The sequence below is a fragment of the Crotalus tigris genome, unplaced genomic scaffold (genome assembly GCF_016545835.1).
Source record: "Crotalus tigris isolate CLP2741 ecotype Arizona unplaced genomic scaffold, ASM1654583v1 scf7180000024437.13266115, whole genome shotgun sequence".
Taxonomy (NCBI): domain Eukaryota; kingdom Metazoa; phylum Chordata; class Lepidosauria; order Squamata; family Viperidae; genus Crotalus; species Crotalus tigris.
In genome coordinates this window covers 10854438-10878822 of record NW_024100606.1, presented here as the reverse complement: position 1 = coordinate 10878822, position 24385 = coordinate 10854438, and the positions used below count along the sequence as shown (strand labels likewise).

Below are 24385 nucleotides of genomic sequence, written 5' to 3'. Positions count from 1 at the left end.
TTTTAAAAACTTTAACAAAGTGTTTTTATCAGGTTTTAAGGAAATCTCCCAAAGAATTATAGCACAAACTTAATGGCTTAAATTCCATTGATAAGGAAAACAAATTGGACTATAGCCAGAGCATTAGTGAAGCATAAATGAAGACATGTGTATCATGAAAAATTATTTTTTCATATCATCTGTGTGATGATTCCATGATATCACTGTGGCTTCTACATTATAAAGCTACCAACAGCTTACCATCTGATTGGCCACTTTTGTTGTAATTACACAGCACAAACAATGCGTATTATAACTTAAAAGTAAATTAGTAATAAGGAGGTAACATAATTCTTTTGATGCAGTTAATTATAATAGTACTTTTTTTTTTTACTTCAAACTGAAAAAGCAGTGTGTGTATGTGTGTAGGGTGGGAAAGGATTCTTCACAAAACAGAAATCATGCTCTTTCCCTGAGTTCAGAGAAACGAAACTGCAGTTTCCCCTGTACAATACTTTCCTGTTGGCATAGCTAAAACAAATACAGGCAGTTTCCTTGGCAGTGATTTATAGCAGTGTTTCTCAACTTCAGCAAGTTTAAGACTTGAGCTCCCAGAATCCCCCAGCCAATGGCTGACTGAAAGTTGGAGTTCTCCCATCTTAAACTTGCTGAGTTTGAGAAACATTGATTTATATCTTATTCTAACATCCCCCACTAGTTCTAGTAACTTAAAAACTATTGTTGCAGCAACATGAAAACTAGTATATAGCTACAGTGATGATTGAATCATGCTGTAAGGTAATATAAATCACTAGTGAAGACATGGACACTATTTTTTCTGTGCCATACTGTACATGTAAATATGGAGACCATCTTTATTTGGGACAAATGTAGGTCTAATGGAATGACTGGGACAATTTAGGATATTCTAAACCTATGGAAAATTCAACCCAATGTTCCTTGGTAAAAATTGGGTATATTTTAACCTTGGATTGGATCCCAAATAAAGATGCAATATAATATGAACAATATTATTTGAATTAAACTGAACTTGCTTCTGTGTATGTATGTGTGCATATGTGTGTGTGTGTGTGTGCACATAAACACACATACATACCGTGTTTCCCGAAAATACTTATATATTTTTTTTGCCTCCAAATGAGGCACCAGGTCTTATTTTTGGGGGATGTCTTATCCGCTTACCTTAGGACTGCTATAGCCAGGTCCCCACGCCCAGACACCTGTTCCGCCATTGCCCCACTTCTTTGGTGGCCACATGCCACATAGCACATTGCATCGATGCTACCATTAATGGCAGGAGGCCATATGGCTCGTTGTACTGCTTGGACCGGTGCTGCTGCTTGCGGCAGGCCGTGTGGCTTGTTGCACTGCCAGTGCTGCTGCTAGCGACAGGAGGCCACATGGCTTGTTGCACCACTCACGCTGGTGCCCCTGCTCACAGGAGGCTGCATGGCTTGTAGTGCTTCTTGTTCTGGTGCCACTGCTTGCCAGAGGCCGCGTGGCTCATTGCATTGCTTGCGCCAGTGCTGCTGCTTGTGGCAGGAGGCCACATGATGTGTTGTGCTGTGGAGAGTGTGACTGGCGCGATTGGCACAAGCCCCATCACCTTCTGCCATAAGCGGCAGCACTGGCACGATTGGCGCAATGAGCCATTTGGCCTCCTGCGAGCGATGGCACCAGTGCAAAGCGCCATGTGATGTGCGGCTGCAAGCAGATGCAAAAGAACTCGGGCAGTGGTGCAACAGGTATCAGGATGTGGGAGGCCTGGCTGCAGCAGTCCTAAGGTAAGTGGGTGGGAGGCACATAGGGTAGCTCTCCCCCGCCCCCGCTTGCTTTTATGCGTGCATCTCGCCCTGTAACTAGGGCTTATTTTGGGAGTAGGGCTTATATTAGGTGCACGTGTAAAAATCAAGCTAGGGCTTATCTTTGAGATAGGTCTTATTTTGGGGAAACCTGGTAATATATACTTTTGATTATTTATTAAATTTATACACTGCCCAGCTTACTTAAGTAAAACAAAGTTAACTTTATTCTAGTTAAAAACAATGGGGTTTATGACACAATATCTTTAGTCCCACTGCAATTGGATCCACATTCACCAGGGATTAGAATTCATCAAAAGTGTTATTTACAAGTTGAGGACATGAAACATTAAATAATCTTTAACATCATTGTTGCTTCCAGATCAAAATCAACTTCAGCAGAAGCAACTTTCCTGTCAGTATTTTTAAAAACCATTTTAGTTCATACTGACATTTTAATGTGGTTTTTTTTTCTGTTGTACTTCCTTTCGCTTTTCAAAAATTTCTCTTCTTCAGTGGTGTGATAAGAGTAAATTCAGATTAAATTTGACAAGACAATTGCAAGTGACCAGACAAGTCATTTGCAGTGTATGCAAGCACCTCATCTTGAGCTAGATATTATTTTGCAAGAACCTTATGAATTCAAAATACAGTATTTAGTACAGTATTTCTCAACCTTGGCAATTTTAAGATATATGGACTGGGGGATTGTGATAATTATTTACAGTCATACTTCACCCTACCCCACCCCAGCCCCTTAATAAATTCCTCCAAATAGATTAGTGCTACAATCCACAATTCACATTTTTAGTATATGTGATATATTTTCATTTATCCATAACAGAAATCTGAACAATTGCTAACTGAAATAGCTATCTGCAAGGTTGCTTTTTTTTGTATTTGAAATTCTTTTCATCTTGTGAAATAATAGCAACATTTTTGCAAGTCAGCACTTCTAACTACCTTTGCATATTTCTACTCCATCTGAATAGAAAAAGGTCAACCTTAAGCAAAATCTGCAAACTCCAGGGATGAAGGTCAGATCCTGGCAGAGTGAGGCAAACATTGCCCTCTATAGGAAATGAATTCCTCACAGACTCTGCAGGGCTGGAGTATTGTAAAAAGACTAGAAAGTAGAGAACTACTGGTTCTGTGGAAAGTAACAAGGTTCAAAAAAAGTAGCCCAAGGAATCTGTGTGAAAGTGATCTGACTTACTTTTAAGTTTTCTTGGTGTAATTTAAGTTTATTTTTTCTTTTCCCTTAAATATTTAGAAAAATGTTCATTTCTTCCATGGGATAAAATCTTGTGCATAGATACAACTGTTGCTTCCAGATAGGTTTGCAGACTTTGTACTAACTTTAAGGCTGAACTGCTACATTTTGTTAGATATTACAAACTCTAAGTGTCTTCACCCACCAATCTGGCATACCAGTTTACTTGATTTTAGCAGGCATTGCATCTTATTTATAACTAACCATGACTGGAACAAACCCTGGTTTATTTAGCATGTCCTGATCCAAGTATCTCATCTTTCCCTTTAGGCGGTATGTGCGAAAACCAGCAGCACTATTAGAAAAACGCCTCGTGAAACAGATAAGACTGCAAAAGTTGCCACATGGAAATGACTGATAAAACCGTTCTCGGCCTAAAAGCGGTCAACAAGGGAGGAATTCATGCTTATGAAGGAAAGCAAGAATCTGGCAATCCATTCTTCGTCCTTCGTCGGGAAGCCTAGCAATCTTTTGGATCCCTCGCTTTTCCATTCCTGCCCCGAGCTTCCAACTCACTTCCTCCCATTTTTCTATCTCTTTCTCTCTGCGAATCCCCCGCCCCAGTTTTCTCGCCTCCCCTTTCTTCCGCGATGGCCTCTTTCCATTTTCATAGCAACAACTTGGACCGCTCTAAGGGAGAGCTACTTCTCCGCCATCTCTCTTCTGCTGGACACCACTTCGCCCCCCTGCTGCCGAGAATTCTCGGCTGGGAAACCGCCCTAAGTTTGTGCAATCACACAGTTGAGTTTTGGGGGACCGGAGGGAGGTTAGGCTTATTAAATTAGCTTCTGAGAATCTTCACCCATGTCAGCAGGGAGATAGAGAATCGATCTGAGGTATAAAAGTTATAAATGCACAAAGAAAGGGGTAATTAAGAGGAAAGCGCAGACGTATTTAATGACTCTAAAGTTGGTTTGTTCAATAAAATACTTGAGTTACCTTTTTTGGTTTAAAATGTTTGGTGAATCTAGTTAATTCTGAGTTTTGAATGAAGAAATTGAACAAAGCAACAATAGTCTTGTCGGAGAGCAAAATTGTCTCTTTACTCTTAGGTATCAAAGTGTCGAGTTTTTGCGCACGCTATTCACGAATGGTGGATTCGCCCAATAGGCTAGACGGCAGTCATCTGGTTGTACTTCAGCGTTCTCTGATAATTACGGTAATGCTCCGAAGGGTGGGGCTCGGTTTGGTATAAGAGGCGCGCGCGGGAGGAGCAATTTCTTTCCACTACCGCCGCTCGCTCCAAAGCAAGGCTTCGAAGACGACGACGACGCTACTTCGGGATTGAGAAGCGCCTCGGAGTTTAACCATGAGTACCCGGACCTCCTCCTCTTCTTCCTCCTATCGCCGCATGTTCGGCGGCAGCAGCCGGCCCAGCAGCACCCGCTCTGTCACTTCTACTACACGCTACTCGCTGGGTAGCTCCATCCGACCGAGCTCCGTCCGCATGGTCTCCTCTCCCGGCGGCCTCTATGCCTCCAAAGCCGTGAGGGTTAGAAGCAGCCTTCCGCCGATACGCTTCGGTGGCGATGCCATGGTCGACTTCTCCCTGGCCGACGCCATTAACACCGAGTTCAAGGCTAACCGCACGAACGAGAAGGTCGAGCTGCAGGAGCTCAATGACCGCTTCGCCAACTATATCGACAAGGTGCGCTTCCTCGAGCAGCAGAACAAGATCCTGGTGGCCGAGCTGGAGCAGCTCAAGGGCAAAGGCACCTCCCGCCTGGGCGACATCTACGAGGAGGAGATGCGCGAGCTGCGCCGGCAGGTGGACCAGCTCACCAACGAGAAGGCGCGCGTGGAAGTGGAGCGCGACAACCTAGCCGAGGACATCATGCGTCTGCGCGAAAAGTAAGTGGCCGAGGGAGCGGGTCGGGTCCTGAATTACTTATAAAATAATAAAAGTGGGATTAAAATCACATAATCCCCAAAGAATCATGGGTTGTGAGCCATGTTTGTGAGGTAGGATATTAAAGCCCTTTGTGTGTGAATCCAATCTCAAGAGTGGACTAAGTTTTTACCAGAGGGGCTGGATCTTCTGTTCCTAAGAACGAACTATCTGCATAATTTCTTTCCGTTAGAATAAAACTATTGGTTAATATAGCTGCTTATTTGCCAGAGAACATCTCTCCCTAGTAGATAATGGGTGTGTCCGCTGGTGGTAGCAACGAGACTGCAAGTAATGGAGAACAAGGGAAAAAATCCCAGTGGCTTTTTCTCGCTGTCTGCCAGTTTACTGGGCATTGTATATTCCTTTTTAATGTATAAACTTGATTGCAGAGGCAAACACCAGTTTAACAGGCATTTCTATCCTGGATTGTGAAGTAAGTATGTATCCTATCTCCCTAGATCTGTGCAAATGAAATAGCAAATGGGTATCTTACTTTTCAAGAAGTTGCAGCTGTAGTTAAGCATAAGATGCTTAACAGTTTTTCCTTAGAAATAAAATTGGTGTGTTAGCTCTAGTTAAATAGCTAATTCAAAATTTTTAGTTTTAAAAGTTTGTGAAAACTTTTTTTATATTCAAATGCTTGTGAATACTTAAGAATTGCTACTTTATATTGCTAACTAATCTGGTGGAAATCATCATAAATATGATAAACTGCATGAAAAATTGAAAGACATTTCCAGAATGAAGCTTATGGAGATTTTTTTTGTTAAAAAAAGAAATGGAAGCACAATAAAATCCTTTGTCCAGAAGAATGCACTAGGCGGTCATCTTCCCACGGTCTGTAGCACAGAAACAAATGATATGGGCTTCCCCCCCCCCCTTTACTTTGATCTTTGTAGCATGGATAGGCAACATTTTGGTCTCCGCTCCTTTATACTGAAGAGCTGAAACTGTCAATGGGTGGGGTTACATTATGTGTGTGGCTGGATGTGGGATTTATTTATTTTTTTCTCCAATTTTTGAGCAGTAATTATATATTTTTTCTTTGTTAAAGCCATATTAAATCTGTTTTTGAATTTACTCTTTGTTTTTAAATTTTCTTAATTTCCTCCCAGCCCAACATATTGGGGAGTAGCAAGTTGAGGAAAACTATGATATAATTTGACTGTAGTAGATGAAAAAGCATTGGCAAACAAAGTTTATGTAAGTTTCCAATTCCTGATACAAATGAATTAAATTGCTCCTTTCTCTTTGACTTAAATGAATTTGGTTTACTAAGCCTTGCACTAGGGGGGTTTAGTATTAATCCTATTCAGCTCAATAGGATTTGTTTAATAAATTTATGTGACTTGCAGTTGATGCTTGCTTAAGAATAAGCCCTGCAGAATTCAGATAAACTTGAACTGAATCATAATTTTCTTCTTTGCCTGTTGAAACTTCAGTTTGTGTTGGTACTGGACAACCAGGTCTTGGCTTCATTAAAATATATAGACTAGAATGCTAGGTTGGTGAAAAAATGCAACTTTGGTGGTGCTGGTTGGGAGGGGAGAAGAGGGAACCATCAGCTTGTGACTGGGATATTGGCGGATTAAATAATGCCTTTCAAGCAGTTTCACTCCAGAGTTGGTCACACCACAATGAAAAAGAATCATCCATGACAAAGATAATTTTTTGGGGGGAAGCTTTGTTCTTGCCTCCGCCCTTCTTTTCTTTCTTAGGTATGGCTGCCTGTGACATCTTGTTTTTTTTGTGATTGATGTTTTGAACATCTTTGAATTATTTTTTCAGACTGCAGGATGAGATACTTCAGAGAGAAGATGCTGAGAACACCCTACAGTCTTTCAGGCAGGTTAGTATTAGGAGCTATCCTTAGAAAAGTATTGTTAAAGCCACCTAGTGGTTGAAAAGCTGTAGGCAAGTAATTTCTTAGATTGAAACTTACAAATGCCTTAACGGCATTTCTGTTGTTTCTAATAAACTTACATTTTGAGTTTGCAGCAAATATTGATACACTAATAATTTTATTAGAATTTTGGTTGAAAAGCCTAGCTTCTAATCCAGAAATTCTCTGGTACACACCAGCCAAACAAATGTTTCTGTAAAGATTGCAAGGGAGGGGACAATGGCCCTTAAGGTTTCTGCTCTCCAAAAGTTTAGATTCAGTATTACTATCCCAAATTCTAGACATAGCGTACAGGGTGGGGAATTATCTGTATACCACATATTGATTTATGTGCCATAAATATATACTTTTGTGTTCACAGAAAAAGCAGTTTTTAAGATGCTGTCTATCTGGAAGAAAGATTTTTTTTTTTTACAGTATTAGAGTGGATCCAGAGAAGACCTACTAAAATCAGTGAGGCAAGCCATGGTTTTGAAAAAGTCTGGATCCAACTTAAATCTTAAGATTATTTTAGTAACCCCAAAATCAGAGATTGCTTCTTGCTAATAACCAGCTTGTAGGTTTGTGACTGAGATTTTCATTGTTGGACAAAGATTTCAAGATTATTTAAGCATTACTTTTTCTCTTTCTGACCTATGCTTAGATTAATTTGTGAATACATTAATGCTTCGTAATTGTTTGCTCAGATGTTTTTTAGAGCCAAGATTCTTAAAAATTCTGACAAAGTTTTGCCTGCTCTACATGAGGGTCTATGGAATCCTCCCCCCCCCTCCAGTTTGGTAGGGTGAAAGGGGGAACATCTGTTCTCTCTGCTGAAAGGTATTAATAGTTTCTATGGGATTCAGTCTGGAATGTGGAGCCTGCCTTGTGGCCGGAGACTGAAATAACAGAAGCCTTTGTATTCTGGGGTGCTTCTAACCAAAGGCCGCATTCTTACTGAATGTGTCATGATGCAAGCGCATTTTAAGAACTCACAAATTAAAGTATTGGTCACTTTATCTGTTACAGTTTATGAGCAGGCATTGAACAAGTTTTTTTTAACTGCTGGCCTGACTATTAGCTTAAAACCAGGATATATTTTTTTAGAAGTTGGTTAAGGGTTTGATCTTCACATATTTCTCTTACCACAAAAGGGGGGCGGGGGGAGGCACCAGAGCTATTTTTCATTCAAAATAAACTTTCTTCGAAGACTGAAAAAAAGTGCTGAATCTGAATGTTAATTTCCATATCATCTTTATCCATCAACTAGTTTAGTTCTTTATACAACTGGCTGTTTAGTTTAAATAAAAAACACATATTACTGGGACCCTTGACTTTCAACTGCCAACCTCCAGGATATTTTCCTGTCCTAAAGAATTCAAAGCAACTGGAATATAAAGGTGTTTTTTTTTTAATTTAGTAGGTTGTGTGTTTTGGTTTATTTCACTAGCAATGATGCATAAGTGTTGGGCTGTTCTAATGTCCCTCTCCCCATTTTTAAGCTAGGTAATCAGTTGATGGAAAAGACTTCAGTTATATATGCCAGGAGTTGATGGTGCCAAGGTCATAGGTGTCAACAACACTTTTACATTGTGACTGAAACCACAGTGACTGAATTCATACTGCATACTAATTGGACATAATGGCTTAACACAAAGGTTCTCAAATTCTGTGATTCCCTGTAAAATAACACTCTTGTTTTTGCAAAACAAAAAACAACCCCCCCCACACACACCCTGGTGGTATGCATGGCAACAGGAACAGCCCCGCAAAGGTGCCATTTTTTTTTTTACCAATGGCTATCAAAAAGATGAGTTTCACCCTGTATCTTCTTCCTGGTTCTAAGGAGCTATCCCAGCCCAGGTCTTCTTCTTATTAGTATACATCACATGTATCAAAAGAGTTCCTTCTCTCCCTTCTAAGATTTTGAATTAGGTAGTCCCTGTGTGCCTCTCAGCCTTTCCCATTGGAAGCACCAGTGTCCTGCCTTGACTGGATTCGGATAACTGCAAACTCCCCAAGCGGTTTGCTCGGATTTTAGGTGTAGGGTGATCCCTGTGTCAGGGCTCATTTTCTCATCCTGGGGAAAAAATGATTTCTTCCTTTTCCATCCCATAAGCTCAACTGTAGCTCTATTTCATCTTGTAAGTGACAAAATAAGCTAGTTTTCTCACCAGACATCCCATAAGTTCAACTAACACTATTTCATCTTGTAAGTGACAATGTAAGTAAGTGGCAATATAAGCTAGTTTTCTCCTCAGCCATCATATACATTGAGATATCCTTTTCTTCCTGGACTCAGTCTATGTTTCAAGCTATTCAGAAATTTTGATTTCCCTTTGGATGTGTTGGTGAGTATGCAGAGCCACAGTCTGAGAACCCCTGGTTTTCAGATATTATCCACCAGACTCCAGGCAATATTATCCACCAGACTTAAGGAGCACTTCAGTTGAAACATTGGGAAAGAAGTGCTCAATGTTATGAAGCTTGAGGAGAAGTTTTAAATTTACGTATTACATATTTCAGAGTACGTAAATGCTTTTGAATGCCATTTTAAATATTGTAAGTGTCCCTGGAATGTTGCATCTCTACAACTTTAAAACTTGAAGAAAACTTGAGTTTTTCTAGTGTAGCACTCATGTGTTTCAATTGCAGCTCCACAAATTCTCATCTACACTAATGTGTGATTTTGAACCAGGCAATATGTCAATAAACTTTGACTTGGTTAAAATACCATTAGTGTGATTCCTGTGGGCACCAAGATTGCAAAACCCCAAATTAAAAGCAAATAAAAATAAGATGGCTGAGAAAACATACTTAAAAACAAATTTCTAAAATATTGCAAGATTACAAAACATTGTGGGATTTTGATATATTTCCTAAAAACTTGGGCTATTTCAAGTGAAATCAGGAGAAATATGTCCTGTTAATTTTCTGAATTTAGAACCCCACAATTTTATGACTGTTCTTGGTGCCAGAAAAAATTATTAGCCTCTGAATTAATATTATCTGTAAACTTGGGTAATGTCTTTATTCATCTGGGTTGTAATCTATTGTTTTGTACATGCCTGTTTCCAATTGCTGGTTGGCTCATGCTTTTCCCCATAATGTTACACTGATTAAAAAAACTTTACTCGGTTACATGTCCTGCTTTGTAGTAGAGATATTCTTCTCTGTATCATAAGCCTTAGTCTTTTAAATTGCTGGCTGGGGAATTTTGGACCTTGAAATCTTAAAGTCATCAAGGTGGGAAAACACTGACCTACTTGTAGTAATCATGTCATCCTGCAAAATAATTTTCAATATGGCAGCATTTGCAGATACGTCCTTAACTGGGTATGGATAGCAATGGTTCATGGGACCCACGGTTGCCTTCTCACCTGCTTTCAGAGCTAAAGGAGCAAAATAAGACAAGGAACTAGAGAGGGCTAGTGAAACATTGCATTAAACATATTCTGGGCTTAATATATTTGTTTTACTGGTGCATGGTCTTTTTTTAAATGGAAATCAGTTCCATCATAATTCAGACTTTTGTAGCGAAATATTAGCTACGCAGTCTTGGGGCTGCCTGCTGTTTGCTTTCTTTGACTTACTAATTACTGGAAAATGGTGGGGGCACCAAGAAGGATTGCATACATTTAACCTTATCCAGATGACTTTCAATCTGCTAGAAAGTCATATGGATATGATTAAATGTCTTCAGTGAGCACTGGGCTGGAAAATTGACTTTGAAAAAAATGTGAAGTCATACTTCCGTCTTATATTTGTCCAGCCCAAGCTTGGGTTTCTGTATGCTTAGTTTATCTGCTTTGTGAAAGGGTCTGATAGTTCTGCAAAGACTATAGGAGAGCAAAGTTACTGATACAAATTCTAATTTTTCCATACACTGCCAGGTACACTGGGCTTCAACTTTGGTTGTAGCATTTCCTCCCCCTCCCTTTTTGGATGTTTTTCTGTTTGCCTGAAAACTGACATATTTAATAAAAACATTGCTTGCAGATACAGCCTCTTTGCTACCCTGAATGGAATGTGAAGCAAAGTTCATAGTAATTAATCAGAAAGAGAAGAGAGTGCCTTTTCTTACGGAAATCTGCTAAGTTTTTATAACCCTTAGAGCAGTTTTCTCTGTTCTCATCCTGCAATAACACTGTGTCTGTTGAGATAGTTATCAGGAAAGAGTCTACTCAGTAACTTCTTTCAGTCTTTGGAACTCTCTGCCAAAGGAGGCTGGAGCAATGTTATGTTTGTTTCATTAGTGAGCAACAGTATTTTATTATACTCTGCTTTTAAGCTGAATTCACCAAAGAATGTCCAGACTGTTGCATGATCTTTCTTTTTGTGTTTTCTTTTATGCTTTAATTACATGTAGTCCTCGATTTATATATTTTGGGTGCTTGGCCACCGGTTCACGTTTACAACCAGTTGCAGCATCCTATAATCATGACTGTAATATGCTATGTTTTTTCCCCCTGTAGAAAAGAGGGAAAAATGCCTATTTAGGTCTTAAAGCAAAGGAAAGCTGAATTAAGATCATAAGCATAGTTGAGATCTCACTTCTGATTTACTTAGTGACCAGCTTAAGTTACTGGTCTCAGTTGTAGTTGCTAAACAAAGATTACCTGTACAGTGTATAAAATGAAAGCTTGGGTTGGATTCACTAATAGTAATTTTTTTTTTTTTAAGACCTGACAGTTTCATACACTCATCCTGTCCCATAATAAAAGAAAGTGAAGATCCTGAGTGGTATTATTATCCAACTTCTGCAAACCTGAAACACAATAATTATAGTTTTAATTTTAGCCTTGTTTGAATGTTACAGAACAATTTATGTTAAGCACATGGAATTACGGGAAGAATATGACACTGAAAGACTTATCCTTTCTCTTCCTTGCAAATTTTCAATATTTTTTTTTCTGGAGAAAATGTCAGCTCTCTTTTCCTCCTACTTGTTTAATATGCTGGAAGGAAATGGAATTTACTTTCTCTTTAAGACAGTAATTGCTGCAAGCATGAAAAGAGATGACCACATAGTTTACTGTAGGCATTATTATTTTGCATTTCAAGGGTGTTCCCAGGTGGTTGGTGAATTAGTTTTATTCTTTCTTACTTCAGGATGTTGACAATGCCTCCTTGGCCCGTCTGGATCTGGAACGCAAAGTTGAAACCCTGCAAGAAGAAATAGTTTTCTTGAAGAAACTTCATGAGGAGGTACATGGTTTTGAATTTTAAGGTATATGGGCAAAGAAGAATATTGGTAAATGTTCACTGCTTAACCAGTATTTGTTTATCCCTGAAGGAAATCCGTGAGCTGCAAGCCCAAATCCAGGATCAGCACATTCAGATTGACATGGATGTTGCTAAGCCGGATCTCACGGCTGCCCTCCGTGATGTACGTCAGCAGTACGAATCTGTTGCTACAAAGAACCTTCAGGAAGCTGAGGAGTGGTACAAGTCCAAAGTAAGCAACAGGTTTTCAGCAACATTTTAAGAAGAAAAAAAGAAATTCTGTAATTGATGAGCTTAAAGTTTGAACTTCTGTCTTGTTGACTGAAGGTGGAACAACAGAGTCTGTGCACTCACACACAAGCCATTTAATGTGCATACTCTAAACCTACATTAGACTTAGTAACATTTCAGAAAGAACTATGACATTAAAAGTGACCTGAGTACATTTAAAATCTGCCTTATTTTTTAATTTACAGTGCTAACATTTGCATGCTTGCCATTTAGAAAGCAGGACCTTGCATTTTCTACTCCTAAAAGAGAATCTGGGCAACACTTGCATTTTGCAGTTTAAAAATTAGTTCATTATTTGCCTACTCAAAAGTAGATCCTATTGAATTCAGTGTAATGCCTAAATTTGCCCTGACATGATTAATAGCCAGAATTTTCAACATGGATCTCAAATATTTTTATTACTCATCAATGCGGGATGAAAACTAGTCCAGAAATATTTCATATAATTTAATACAACTTATTGGCTATCACTAATCTAAATGATTCCTTGTATCTTCTATCCTGAAGCTGCAAGACAGAAATAGGTTTCCTTCTGCACTGTTGCTAAGAAATGTCAGAGAATCAATGAGTGGGTTTGGTTTAGTTGTTAAAAAGCTAGTGAAATCCTGTAGGGATTACTTTTGCCTTGTAAACAGAAGCTCTGCAAATAAAGAGCAGGAGTTAAGGCTGTAAACTTCCAAAGCAAGCTAATTAAAACATGGGGTTTTTTTTAAATATGAAGTTTCAAAGAACGTTAATAATGTACAGCTGGTCCACCAGAAGCGACTTGTAAAGTCAGGTATGAATTTATCACCGGATTCTGCTGATTTAGCACTAATATTAAATATTTACATTAGCTTTTGCTAAATGAGTTGTATTCATCCTTTTATGTCCTCCCAAGGGCTGTGCTGAAAAATTAGAAGCAATCAGAAAAACTAGTGGATCCAAAATGAAATGAAGGCAGGACCGATACAAATTATTTGATAAATTGAATAATGAATAAATAATATGATGCCAATTCAAAAGGTGACCCTGGATGCCTTAGCAGCAAGACAATACCTTCCCATAAGTACCATGGCTGCTCTGGCTTGATATACTATACATACCGATGGATAAGTCAACCATTGATATTTTTGTTTGTTTGGCCTGTCTGCAGGTGGGACATTTTTAAATTATATGTTGGTTAAATAATCTGAGGATAAGACTTATTTATATAAAGTACATGGGTACTTTTAATTCTTTTTTTAACCATACATACTCATGGATAACTATACATAACTCCATCCAGGGATAAGCTGAACCCATTTTTTGGATGTATTTTTGAACGTAATATTGGCTTATCTGTGAATACATAGTGTACTTTTTTTCTTTAAAACTGGAAATAAACTATTCCAATCCAGCTGATTAACATTCAAAACCATTTGTCGTTCAGGTAAGGCATTCAGATAGAAGAAGATAAATTATTCCCAAGCGTCACTTTAGATAATTTTATATCATTTGCCAGCTCTATCATGCATAAAAGACTGGTTGGGCTTGTATATCATTCTAAAATTGCTTATTTTAACCGTGTGTAATAAATTAACTGGATCCATATACTAATCCACACCATGTCATAAAATAGCACAATACAGTAATGTTTGAACTCAACCAATTGTATAAATTATGGTAAAGTATATTAATATGAGCTCAATTACTGTTCGGAGGCAGGTGATTACTCAAATTCATTGTTGCAATATTGATAGCAAACAGCACCTTCAATTTTTGTAAGTAAGTGAAAAGATATCTAGAAGTCCTGATGCAACCCAATCTTTTCATAGAATGCTGAATGGATAAAAGGGTGTTTTTATAATTCATGCACATTTACAGTTTCATAATGTGATATGGTGTTGTTAGTTTGCAGATTTGTCTGAAGCAGCCAACAGGAACAATGATGCCCTGCGCCAGGCTAAACAAGAAGCCAGTGAATACCGCAGGCAGATTCAGTCTCTCACCTGTGAGGTGGATGCTCTTAAAGGAACCGTAAGTGAAAAATACTGCAAGAAAGTGATGACTTTCGTTGATCTTCAGGATTTGTCTCTTGTTGTTTATTATAAGTGAAAGTCCAGCTATACTGTTTGGTCAACCTGACAAGCCAGTTAGTCTATCTCAGCCCAACCTACTTCATAGGGTTGTTGTTGTGGACAAAATAGGAGGAGGAAAATGTGTTGGATATTTTTGCCACCTTGAGTTATTTGTAAAAATAATAAAGGTGAAATATAAATAAATAATCAGCAACTGAACTATTGTGAAGCATTTATGAAATAGATTTTTAAAAGTTGACATGTCTTACAACAAAGAAAAGGAAATGGGTGAAGGGAGTTTTTAAAATTTAAAATCAGGAGCAAAGGTCAACTTGCCAGTGGCTGAACACATTGGGACATTTTTTAAAAAAATCTTTTCAGAATGAGTCTTTGGAACGCCAGATGCGTGAGATGGAAGATGCCTATGGAGCTGAAGTTGCCAGCTACCAAGACAACATTGCCAGACTTCAGGAGGAAATCCAGAACATGAAAGAAGAAATGGCTCGCCACCTCCGCGAGTACCAAGAGCTGCTCAATGTAAAGATGGCTCTTGATATTGAAATTGCTACTTACAGGAAACTGCTGGAGGGAGAGGAGAGCAGGTATAACATGCATTGTCTGAATTTGGGGCAGGCTGGTGACAATGTGGTCATTCATAGCTTCATCTCAATCTGAATTTTGTCCCCCCCCCCTTTTTTTTTTTTGCATATAGAATTAATGTGCCAATCCCAACTTTTGCTTCCCTGAATCTGAGAGGTAAGTAGCAGTTGGCTGTCTCAGGAAGCAGAATTTTCATTTAGCATTTGGAGGTCTCATTTTGGCATATGATCAAGAGAAATAGCTTGGATTTCACAGGTTAGTGTGTCCCAAATCATGCTCACCTGAGTTTTTGAAAAAAACAAGTTAAAATGCCTTCTGTGAATGGCATATGGTAAAAATGGTCAGAAAGCCCACTTTAGTTTTTTCCTATTTTGATTCTTATTAATAGTTGAAACACTAATGGTCTGGCAGTTATAGAAAAGTTGCCAGCTAGTAGATTTCAGATATTTTGGACCACTGCTTATTCAATGACCTGAGCGAATGAACTTAATGGCTGAAGATGATAGAACCTGAAGTGCAAAATCCCTAATTTACCAGATGGTTTGGTTCCTGTCTTACCTGGGCCTGATCTCTAAAATCAACATTGCTACCTTTTGAACTCTCATATATTGGCAATTTCATGCTGGAAGTTGTAACCAAATAATATGTCTTTGTGTCTGCAGAAACTAATCTTGAGTCTATTCCGATTGATACCCACTCCAAGAGAACACTGCTAATCAAGACTGTTGAAACTAGAGATGGCCAAGTGAGTGTGTTTAACCTTATTATAGATAAGAAAATGTTTGTATGAGCTGTTTGTTTAGGCACACATTTATGCAGCTTTGCAGGATGGACTGTAGTCATTTGACCATGCTGAGGCAATGGTGAAGATGACACCTATTCTCGTCCAAGGTGCAAAAGCGGCTGAATTCTAGGTCAATTTAGAGAAACGTGTTTGAACACATCAAAGTGACATGTCTGTTTTGGCAGTATAGAACAGCTTGGTACTTTTCTGTCTTTTCTTTTGTGCTTAATGATTGGGTTGGTCATATGATTTTGAAAGCAGAATTAAAACACTGTGTCACTTTTGTAGCTTGGCTACTTCCATTTGCCAGTGCAAATTTCCTGTCATTTTCTTTGCTCATCTACAAAGTCTAGTCCAGGCAAGGTTCTCAGTATTTGATAAATGCTACATGTAGGCTTATAGAACTGTGCATCACTTTGCTTCCAGAGGTCAGGTGTGCAAATACACCACCTATTGCCAATTGTTCTAAGATTATGGCCCACAAGCCCAGAAGAACTATTACAAACTCAGTGGCTCTTAGTCTTCTCCCCATCTCAAGTGTGCTTTGAAGACCTTTTTTGGATTTAAGTTTGGGTGCTGCGCTGCCATATGAACAGATGGAGAAGTTCATATGAATTTTCTTGGTATCAGTTCAAATATAGAAAATGTTTTAAAAAAATCTCTTTAAGGTTACGAGTGAATGTTTAGGAGCCAAGTCCACTAATTCTAATACCTGATGTCATTTGTTTTGATAGGTAATCAATGAAACTTCTCATCATGATGAGCTGGAATGAAGAGAGAACAACACATCTGGTGCAGAAACAAAAGGATCCTTTACCAGCAACACTAAATGAAAACAGCTTTCAAGTAGTGTGCAAAATGTTTCAGGTGTGAAATATCCCCTCTGGAATAAGGCCACTTTAATTTTGATTTTTTGAGGATGCTAAAAACAGCATCCAAACACTGAAGGTAAGTGTAAGGCCAGAAGGATCTGCTTTGAGGTTGAGACTGATCCTAACTTGAGATGGGGCTTTTCAAATTTGAAATATTTTGCACACTTATACTTTCAAGTGCCTTTCTACACATTTTTTCCATGAGCACAGGATGGTTACGATAGGAATAGTAGGTCTTAGATCTTGAGAATTATTTCTCTCTTGATGAGTTAAGGGGCTACAAAAAAGAGGGTTTAGTTAAGATAACTATCAAGGTGCACTACTGTTTAAGTTTCTGTATTCAATTAAATTACTTTTTCAGCACTGTATGCACAACTCTTATTGCTTTAATAAAGTCACTTTGCAAATGATTAATTTGTTAATTGTTTTCATTTTGGTTGGAACAACAGAAGTATCTAACATGGGATTCAATGTAAGGGGAAAACTTGGACCTTTGTTTAAATAATATTATACAATAAATATATGCTGATTTTGAAGGGGCTATGGGAAGAAATGTATTTGTAGGATATTTTTTGTTTTAATGCCTTCACATCAGTATTGGCAACTCCCTAGATATATTCCAGCAGTTTTCTTGACAAGGTTTTCAGAGTAGGTTTGCTATTGCCTCCTTCCTAGGCTGAGAAAGAGGGCTTGATCCAAGTTACTCAGCTAGCTTCTGTTTAAGATAGGACTAGAACTTGCTTTCTTTCCTGAAGCCTTAATCATTCTACCAAAGTGGCTCTCATGGTTATCTAACAAAGAGTTGCAATAAAACAATTTTAATTTTTGTGTTTTCTTAACAAACAGCAAACATGTAGCCTGTAGTTTTCCTCACCCAGACTAAAGTGGTGATTATTGAGAATTTGGAAATATTTTTCTATTTTTTTTATAGATGGCATTTTTATAAGTTTATTTTTCTTCTCCATCGTAGTTTCAAATTGGATTCTGTTAAACTTCCCATAATTGCGAGACTACAAAAGGGGCAAAATACATTCTCCCCCTACAACACTCCCAGCACTGATCATGGCGACATCTTAGATTAGCCTAGGATCCTGATTCCCCAAAAAGTTAAAACTGAAGCAGCAGCAGCAGAAGTGTCTCTGTTGCTTCTGTAGGACTTGTCCTTTGTAACGTAGTGTAACTTTATAATGCTACCGGATTGGGCTCAGATGAAATTGAGGAGATTTATTTGTGAATGAATGCAAATATACATGTCCCAGGATAACTTTGCAAGATCCAATCTGGGTTGATCATTGGGACCAGAAATTTAATCTTATGAGCTTTTGGACTTGTGCTAGAGCCCATCGCAGGAGACTCGTCTCTGCTGGAATATTAGTCCCAGGCTATTAGCTCAGAAGAATAAAACTAGTTCTGGTGACCGACTCAGATTAGATTTATTAATCTTGGTAGCATATAAGATTTAACAGATCAGCATAACGAGGTTGGAAGGGACTGTTGAGATCTATCCAGGAGTCCCAACCCCGGTCCGTGGACCAGTACCGGGCCATGGCATGTCAGCAACCAGTCTGCACAAACAAGCAAAGCCCCATCTGTGAGATGCAGACAGCACACAAAACCACGCCCCCTCTGGTCCATGGAAAAAACTTTCTCCATGGAACTGGTGCCTAAAAGGTTGGGGATTTCTGTTCTATCCCAACCTACTTATTAGGCGTAGGCCAGAAATAAACTAAAGTCCAAAAACAGACTAAAAGGTTCTGTAATCACTCTAAAGATAGGCAGGTTTATTATTTGGATGGGAGTTACGATGCAAAATTGCACAATTAAACCAACAAAAAGCAGCAATAGAAGACTACTTCATGTTCTTGTTCACAAAATAGGTCTCCAGTTTGGCTTGAAAATGTTATAGTAATATCTTAGGGTGGTTCGCTTTTGTTCTCGCAATCTATTCTTAATTTTGCATTAAAATAAATTGATTACCTTTGCAAACATGTCACTGTACTGATAAGAGCAAGCAAAGGATAATGGTGGGATAAGTGTGTGTGAGAACACACACATACATTAGAGGATGAATGTGTTCTTTGGTTAGGCTTTTGTTTTCCTTACAGCTGCTTTGACTGCCAAGCACAGATTGGTTCCCCTGGTAATTGTGGTGCCTCCCAGACTGAAGTCTTAAATGTTTACTGTCCCTTTTTTCCCCTCTCTGCAGCTTTTTATACCATGGAGACGATATTGCCAATAGCTGGTTGTCAGAAAATTAAGCCTGCAATAATGCATGTGTTGTAATGTTTGTTAGATGGGGTTCTCAGTTCATGCAGGAAGCAGCACCCTATTTTTATTTCAACTTTTTAACTCATTGGCTAATTATAAAAGTGGAATTTCATATAGGTCTTGTCTCCCCATTCTTGCCCTTAAAACTCAAATTCCTTGACTGCCTGTTCCTGTGATCTTATATCACTGCATGCTTTCTGTGTTGTTCTAGCTTCTTGTTTCTTAAACATGGCAACTTTAAGATGTGTGGAATTTTCAATTCCCAGAACTCCCCAGCCAGCCTGCCAATCTGGAGCTGAAGTTCACATATCTTATTGCCAAGTTTGGTAAGCATAGCTGTCCAGAAATTTAACTTGAAGTCTTCATCTCAAATATTGCTGATTTCAAGGTGCATCCATTCCAGGAATATCCATAGAGAAGTTTCAAAAAGAAAAATAACGACCATGACCACATGAGATTTCCACCATCATTCTATTGGTAGCATGAACTCAGAATGGGGTAGTGATGGTGACTCTGATCCTTGTTAAAAAAGAAAAAAGACTAGGAGCTGCATGTAGTCTCTGATTATCTGTCTCTATGATAATGATAGCTTGGAAGGGCAATATTTTAATCACTTGATTTTTCCATGCAGCTTGAGGTTTTTTTTAATTTGTTTTTTAATTTCTTTTCAAGTACCAAAAAAATCAATGACTTTCTCAGATGCTCTTGAATTTCTAATCCCTCAATAATCTTTTCAGTGGTCCACAATCTCCCAAGCTTCACACATCAATATAATCATAGGAGAAGAAACTGTACAGAAATGTCTTTTGGATCTTGTTTGTTTTCACAGCCAGAAAGATATGATTGTAGAAATAAGATAGGGTAAATGTTGTGTCCTGAGCCTGCAAAAGCAGGCTCGGGACGTTGCATTGGTCCCGGGCATTCCAAAAGTTGCCCGGGACCAGACTGAGTGGTGCCAGATTTGCGCGCATGCCCAGGGTGCAAAAACGCTTGGCTACTTGTTGCCATTTTGTCCGGGTCTCTGGACAGATAAGAAAGAGGCCTGCGTGCCATTGTCTTTGTTGGGGTGTTGCTGTTAAACAAATAAAGAGCTGTTAACTGCACAATGAGTCTTCATCATTCGCCCATGAACGAAGGACTTAACACTGGCAACGAGGATGGGATGCTTTACAAGCTGAAGAAAAGAAAGCTTTAAAGACTTACCCAAGAAGTCCTGAAGAGGGGAAGACGGCGTTGGAATCAGCGTCCCAGCCTGCCAGTATAGCGTCGCTGGAGGGTGAGCTCGGCTGAAAGACCCTTTCCCCAATAGAAGTTGCAGAGGAGCGAGTGGTGAAGATTGTAAACTACAGAATGGCAAAGATTGGTTGTTTATCTGAATTTGATGTCTCACACCCAGAGAGATGGGATTCCTATGTTGCAAGGATGGAGAATTACTTCAAAGTAAACCAGATTAGAGAATATGGCTTGAAGGCTGTTGTGTGTCTGTGGACAGGAAGCTTTTGCAATTGCAGAGAATCTGGTGGCCCCTACACTCTGGAGTCAGTAACGTATACTGACTTGAAGAAACTGCTGAAGGAACATTTCCAGCCCAAGTTGTCTGTCCTTGCTTGGAGGCACACGTTTGAGCAAAGGGACCAGAGGGCAAGTGAATCTGCTAAGGATTTTATTGCGGCCTTAAGGCAAGCAGCCAGACCATGTGAGTTGAAGGATCTGGAAGAGAGGCTGGGAGATCGCTTTATATGCGGTTTAAGGAACAGAGAGTTACAGCAGAAGATTTTTGCAAAAGAAGATGTCTCTTTCCAAGATGCTCTACGAGAGGTGACAGCTGAGGAAGCAGCAGGCGGGGCAGTAAAGACTTTGTGGCCCACCAGGAGCCCTCCAGAGGCAGCCACCATCCATCAAGAGGAGGCTCGAGAAGGTTCAGAAGCAGATCCTGAAGAAGAGGTGGATAGGCTTCACCAGATAGCTGAAAGGAGGCAGAAGGAACATCCAGACAAGGCCCCAGCAGCTCTTCAATGCTTCGGGTGTGGAGGACGGCACAAGTGAGCTGACTGCAGGTTCCACTCCGCCATTTGCAGAGCATGTGGCACGCAAGGCCACATTGCATCCATCTGTTTGGGTCACCAGAAGGTCCAACCTCGTGAAGAATTATGCCTGAAAGGTACCAGGGTCCCCAGCCAACATAGGGTGGGTTTCTGCGCATCGCGCAGGAATATTTTGAGGACAGGCACACATAAACCCCTAAAGAAGAAACTGTCCATTAAAGTAAGGTTCCAAGGGGTTCCTTTATCCATGGAGTTGGACACTGGGTCCGCTCTCTCCATTATTTCTATTAACACATTCAAAAGGATTTGCAACAGCAGTGACCTTCGAGCCAAACTCAGGCCATCCAATATAATACTTACAGATTTTCAGAATTCTATGGTGTGTGTTAAGGGGAAGGCCACCCTTAAGGTACAGCACAAGGATTTTGAAGTTCCCCTAGATGTGGTGGTTGTTGGGGGTGAATGGACTCGATTGGTTCGAGGCTCAGGTCACTGGGCTGCACCATTTGCAAACATTGAGCCGGGCAGAAGTCTGCAAGGAGTTTGCAGATGTGTTTAGTTCAGAGCTGGGATCCTATAAGGGGCCTCCAGTTTTGCTACGGTTAGACCCAACCATCACGCCCATCAGGGTTAAGCCTAGGAGGGTACCTTTTGCCCTCAAAGGCAAGATTGATGCTGAGCTGGACAAATTGCTCCAGCAGGGCATTTTAGAACCTGTAGACTCAAGTCCATGGGAAACCCCCATAGTAACGCCTCTAAAGGCTAATGGGGACATGCATATATGTGCAGATTACAATATATGTGCAGCATGCTTATCCAGTACCTGTAGTAAGTCACATCCTGGCCTCCCTCAAGGGGAGGTGCATTTTTGCAAAGCTTGACCTGGCATAGGCCTATCAACAGCTACCTGTTGATGAGGCAGCTACTGAGGCCCAGACTATTACAACTCACAGAGGGGCCTTCAAGGTCAAGAGACTGCAATTTGGGGTAAATGTAGTCCCTGGCATATTCCAAAGTGTCATGGAGAGCACACTTCAGGGTATTCCTGGAGTCTCCCTATTTCGATGATGTCCTCATTGCTGGAGAGTCATCTCAAAACTTAGCAGAGAGACTAAGGGCTGTCTTGCTTCATTTTTGCAAAGCAGGCCTTAAACTAAAAAAGGATAAATGTAAGATAGGAGTCACTTCTACTGACTTCTTAGGATTCAGGATAGATGCTCAAGGCATTCACCCTGCTGAAACTAAATTGCAAGCTATTCAGCAGGCCTCAAGCCCTAAATCTAAGAGTGAGCTACAAGCCTTTTTGGGGCTATTAAATTTTTATTATGCATTCCTCCCACATAAAGCTGCTGTGGCAGAGCCCTTACACAGGTTCCTAGACAAGCAGGCTCCTTGGCAGTGGACTAAAGTCCATGACAAGAGTTTCAATGAGGTTAAGACCTTGCTCATGTCTAATACTGTTTTAGCACATTTCAATGAGCAACTGCCTGTTTGCATCGCCTGCGATGCATCTCCTTATGGGGTGGGAGCTGTACTTAGCCATCTGAAGGCTGATGGGACACAGGTCCCTGTGGCCTATTATTCAAGGCCTCTGTCTTCTGCAGAGCGTAATTATGCTCAAATTGACAGAGAAGCATTGGCTATAGTGGCTGGCATTAAGAAATTTTATGATTTCTTATACGGCTGCCATTTCACGGTCTGTACTGACCATAAGCCTTTGCTCGGGTTGTTTACCACTAACAAACAGACCCCACATATCATTTCTCCTCGTATGCTGAGATGGTCCATTTTCCTGTCAGCATATGACTACACATTGGTTCACAAACCCCAGGAAAAGAAATGGGTTACGCTGATGGCCTGAGCAGATTGCCCTTGAACCAATTGGAGCCTGATCCTGCTCCAGCCGTTAATATTCTGTCCATTCAGGAATTGCCTGAGTCTCCCCTCAATGCTAGGGATGTGGCTGCAGAAACTGCCACTGATCACACGCTTACATGCGTGCTGATATAGGTATTGTCAGGATGGCCTGACAAGTGCCCAGATACTGTGTTCCAAAGTTTCTGGCACAAGAAGCATGAGTTTTCCACTTTCAAGGGATGCCTGTTATGGGGTAGCAGAGTAGTAATCCCAGCCTCATTGAGGTCTAGAATCTTGGTCTCTCTGCATGAGGGACATCCTGGCATAGTCAGGATGAAAGCGCTTGTGCGCAGCCATCTTTGGTGGCCTGGACCCGATAAAGCCATTGAGGCCCAGGTGCACGGGTGCCAAGTGTGCCAGCAGTCGCGGCCTGAAATGACTCAGGTCCCAGTACATAGGTGGGAGGAAACTCACACCCCATGGTCTAGGGTGCATATAGATTACACCGGGCCCTTTCAGGGGCAATTCTTCCTGGTTGTTGTTGATAGCCATTCCAAGTGGCTAGAGGTTGTTCCTCTAATGGTCCACAATTTACCTCTTCTGAGTTCCAGGCTTTTCTTCAGGCCAACCTGATGCGCCATGCAACTTCGGCTCCCTTCCATCCATCCTCCAACGGATTGGCAGAGAGAATGGTGCGCACCACCAAAGATGCCCTCAAGAAACTGACTTATGGTAACTGGCATCACAGGTTAGCAGATTTCCTTCTTGCACACCGCACCACACCATGCACTGCCACAGGGAAGAGCCCTGCTGAACTTCGTTGGGGTCGCCGCCTCAATCACTAAACTGGACAGGTTGCACCCTGACCGGGTGGCTTCACAGGTATCTCAACCATGGGCACTAGGAGACTCCACATGGGCAATCCGGTCTGGGCCCGGAACTATGGGCCTGGTCATCTCTGGGTCACAGCTGTGGTCTGGGCCATTGTCATACGAAGTTGCCTTGGAAGACAACTGCAGACACATAGACCAACTGCATTCGAGACTGGACTCTCACTTGTCTGCTCCTGGCTCTGCTTTGGGGGGGGAGGAGGACCATAACATGCATTCTGAGGCTCAGTTTCACCGGCCCAACAGGCCATCACTAGCCGATACTGAGGCTACGTGGGATTCAACCCAAGGTTCCGCAAGTGCTCCAAATAGGAATTCAATGGATAGTGGCTCATCCCACACATCCATAATTACTCCAGACAGGGAGTCACACCGGGGGTATCCATAGTATTCATACATGACAGAGAGTGCTCCAGACAGGGAGACTGGCCGGGGGTATCTACACAACCCACAAACTACAAGAGAAAAAGAATGCCCGCAAAAACACTTGCCAAATTCCGCAATTGCTCCCAAAAGGAAGTCAACAGCTAGGGGGGTTGCCATGCAGGCGACTCCTGACTCTGACACCTTGGGCATGTGCTTGGAGGCTACGGAGTATTGGGGCACCTCCACTACCCAGCAATCTCCATCTGCTGGCCTGGGGTTCGAGGGACAGTGGTTGCAAG

General features: G+C 40.6%; 1 protein-coding gene across 1 annotated transcript; it reads left to right on the top strand.

Moving 5' to 3' along the window:
• Positions 1 to 4289: 4289 nt before the first annotated feature.
• Positions 4290 to 17070, top strand: VIM (vimentin). The gene is made up of 9 exons (XM_039331461.1): positions 4290 to 4926; positions 6755 to 6815; positions 11961 to 12056; positions 12145 to 12306; positions 14238 to 14363; positions 14786 to 15006; positions 15117 to 15160; positions 15667 to 15749; positions 16523 to 17070. Exons 1-9 carry the CDS (start codon positions 4385 to 4387, stop codon positions 16559 to 16561), a joined length of 1374 nt encoding a protein of 457 aa, XP_039187395.1. The 5' UTR covers positions 4290 to 4384; the 3' UTR covers positions 16562 to 17070.
• Positions 17071 to 24385: the final 7315 nt, after the last annotated feature.

Bases quoted from the DNA above. Each gene is read 5' to 3' on its own strand.
- VIM (XM_039331461.1), top strand. From the start codon at position 4,385: ATGAGTACCCGGACCTCCTCCTCTTCTTCCTCCTATCGCCGCATGTTC. The intron at 14,364-14,785 runs GTAAGTGAAAAA...AAATCTTTTCAG, and splicing joins TGGATGCTCTTAAAGGAACC to AATGAGTCTTTGGAACGCCA. The intron at 15,750-16,522 runs GTGAGTGTGTTT...TTGTTTTGATAG, and splicing joins TTGAAACTAGAGATGGCCAA to GTAATCAATGAAACTTCTCA.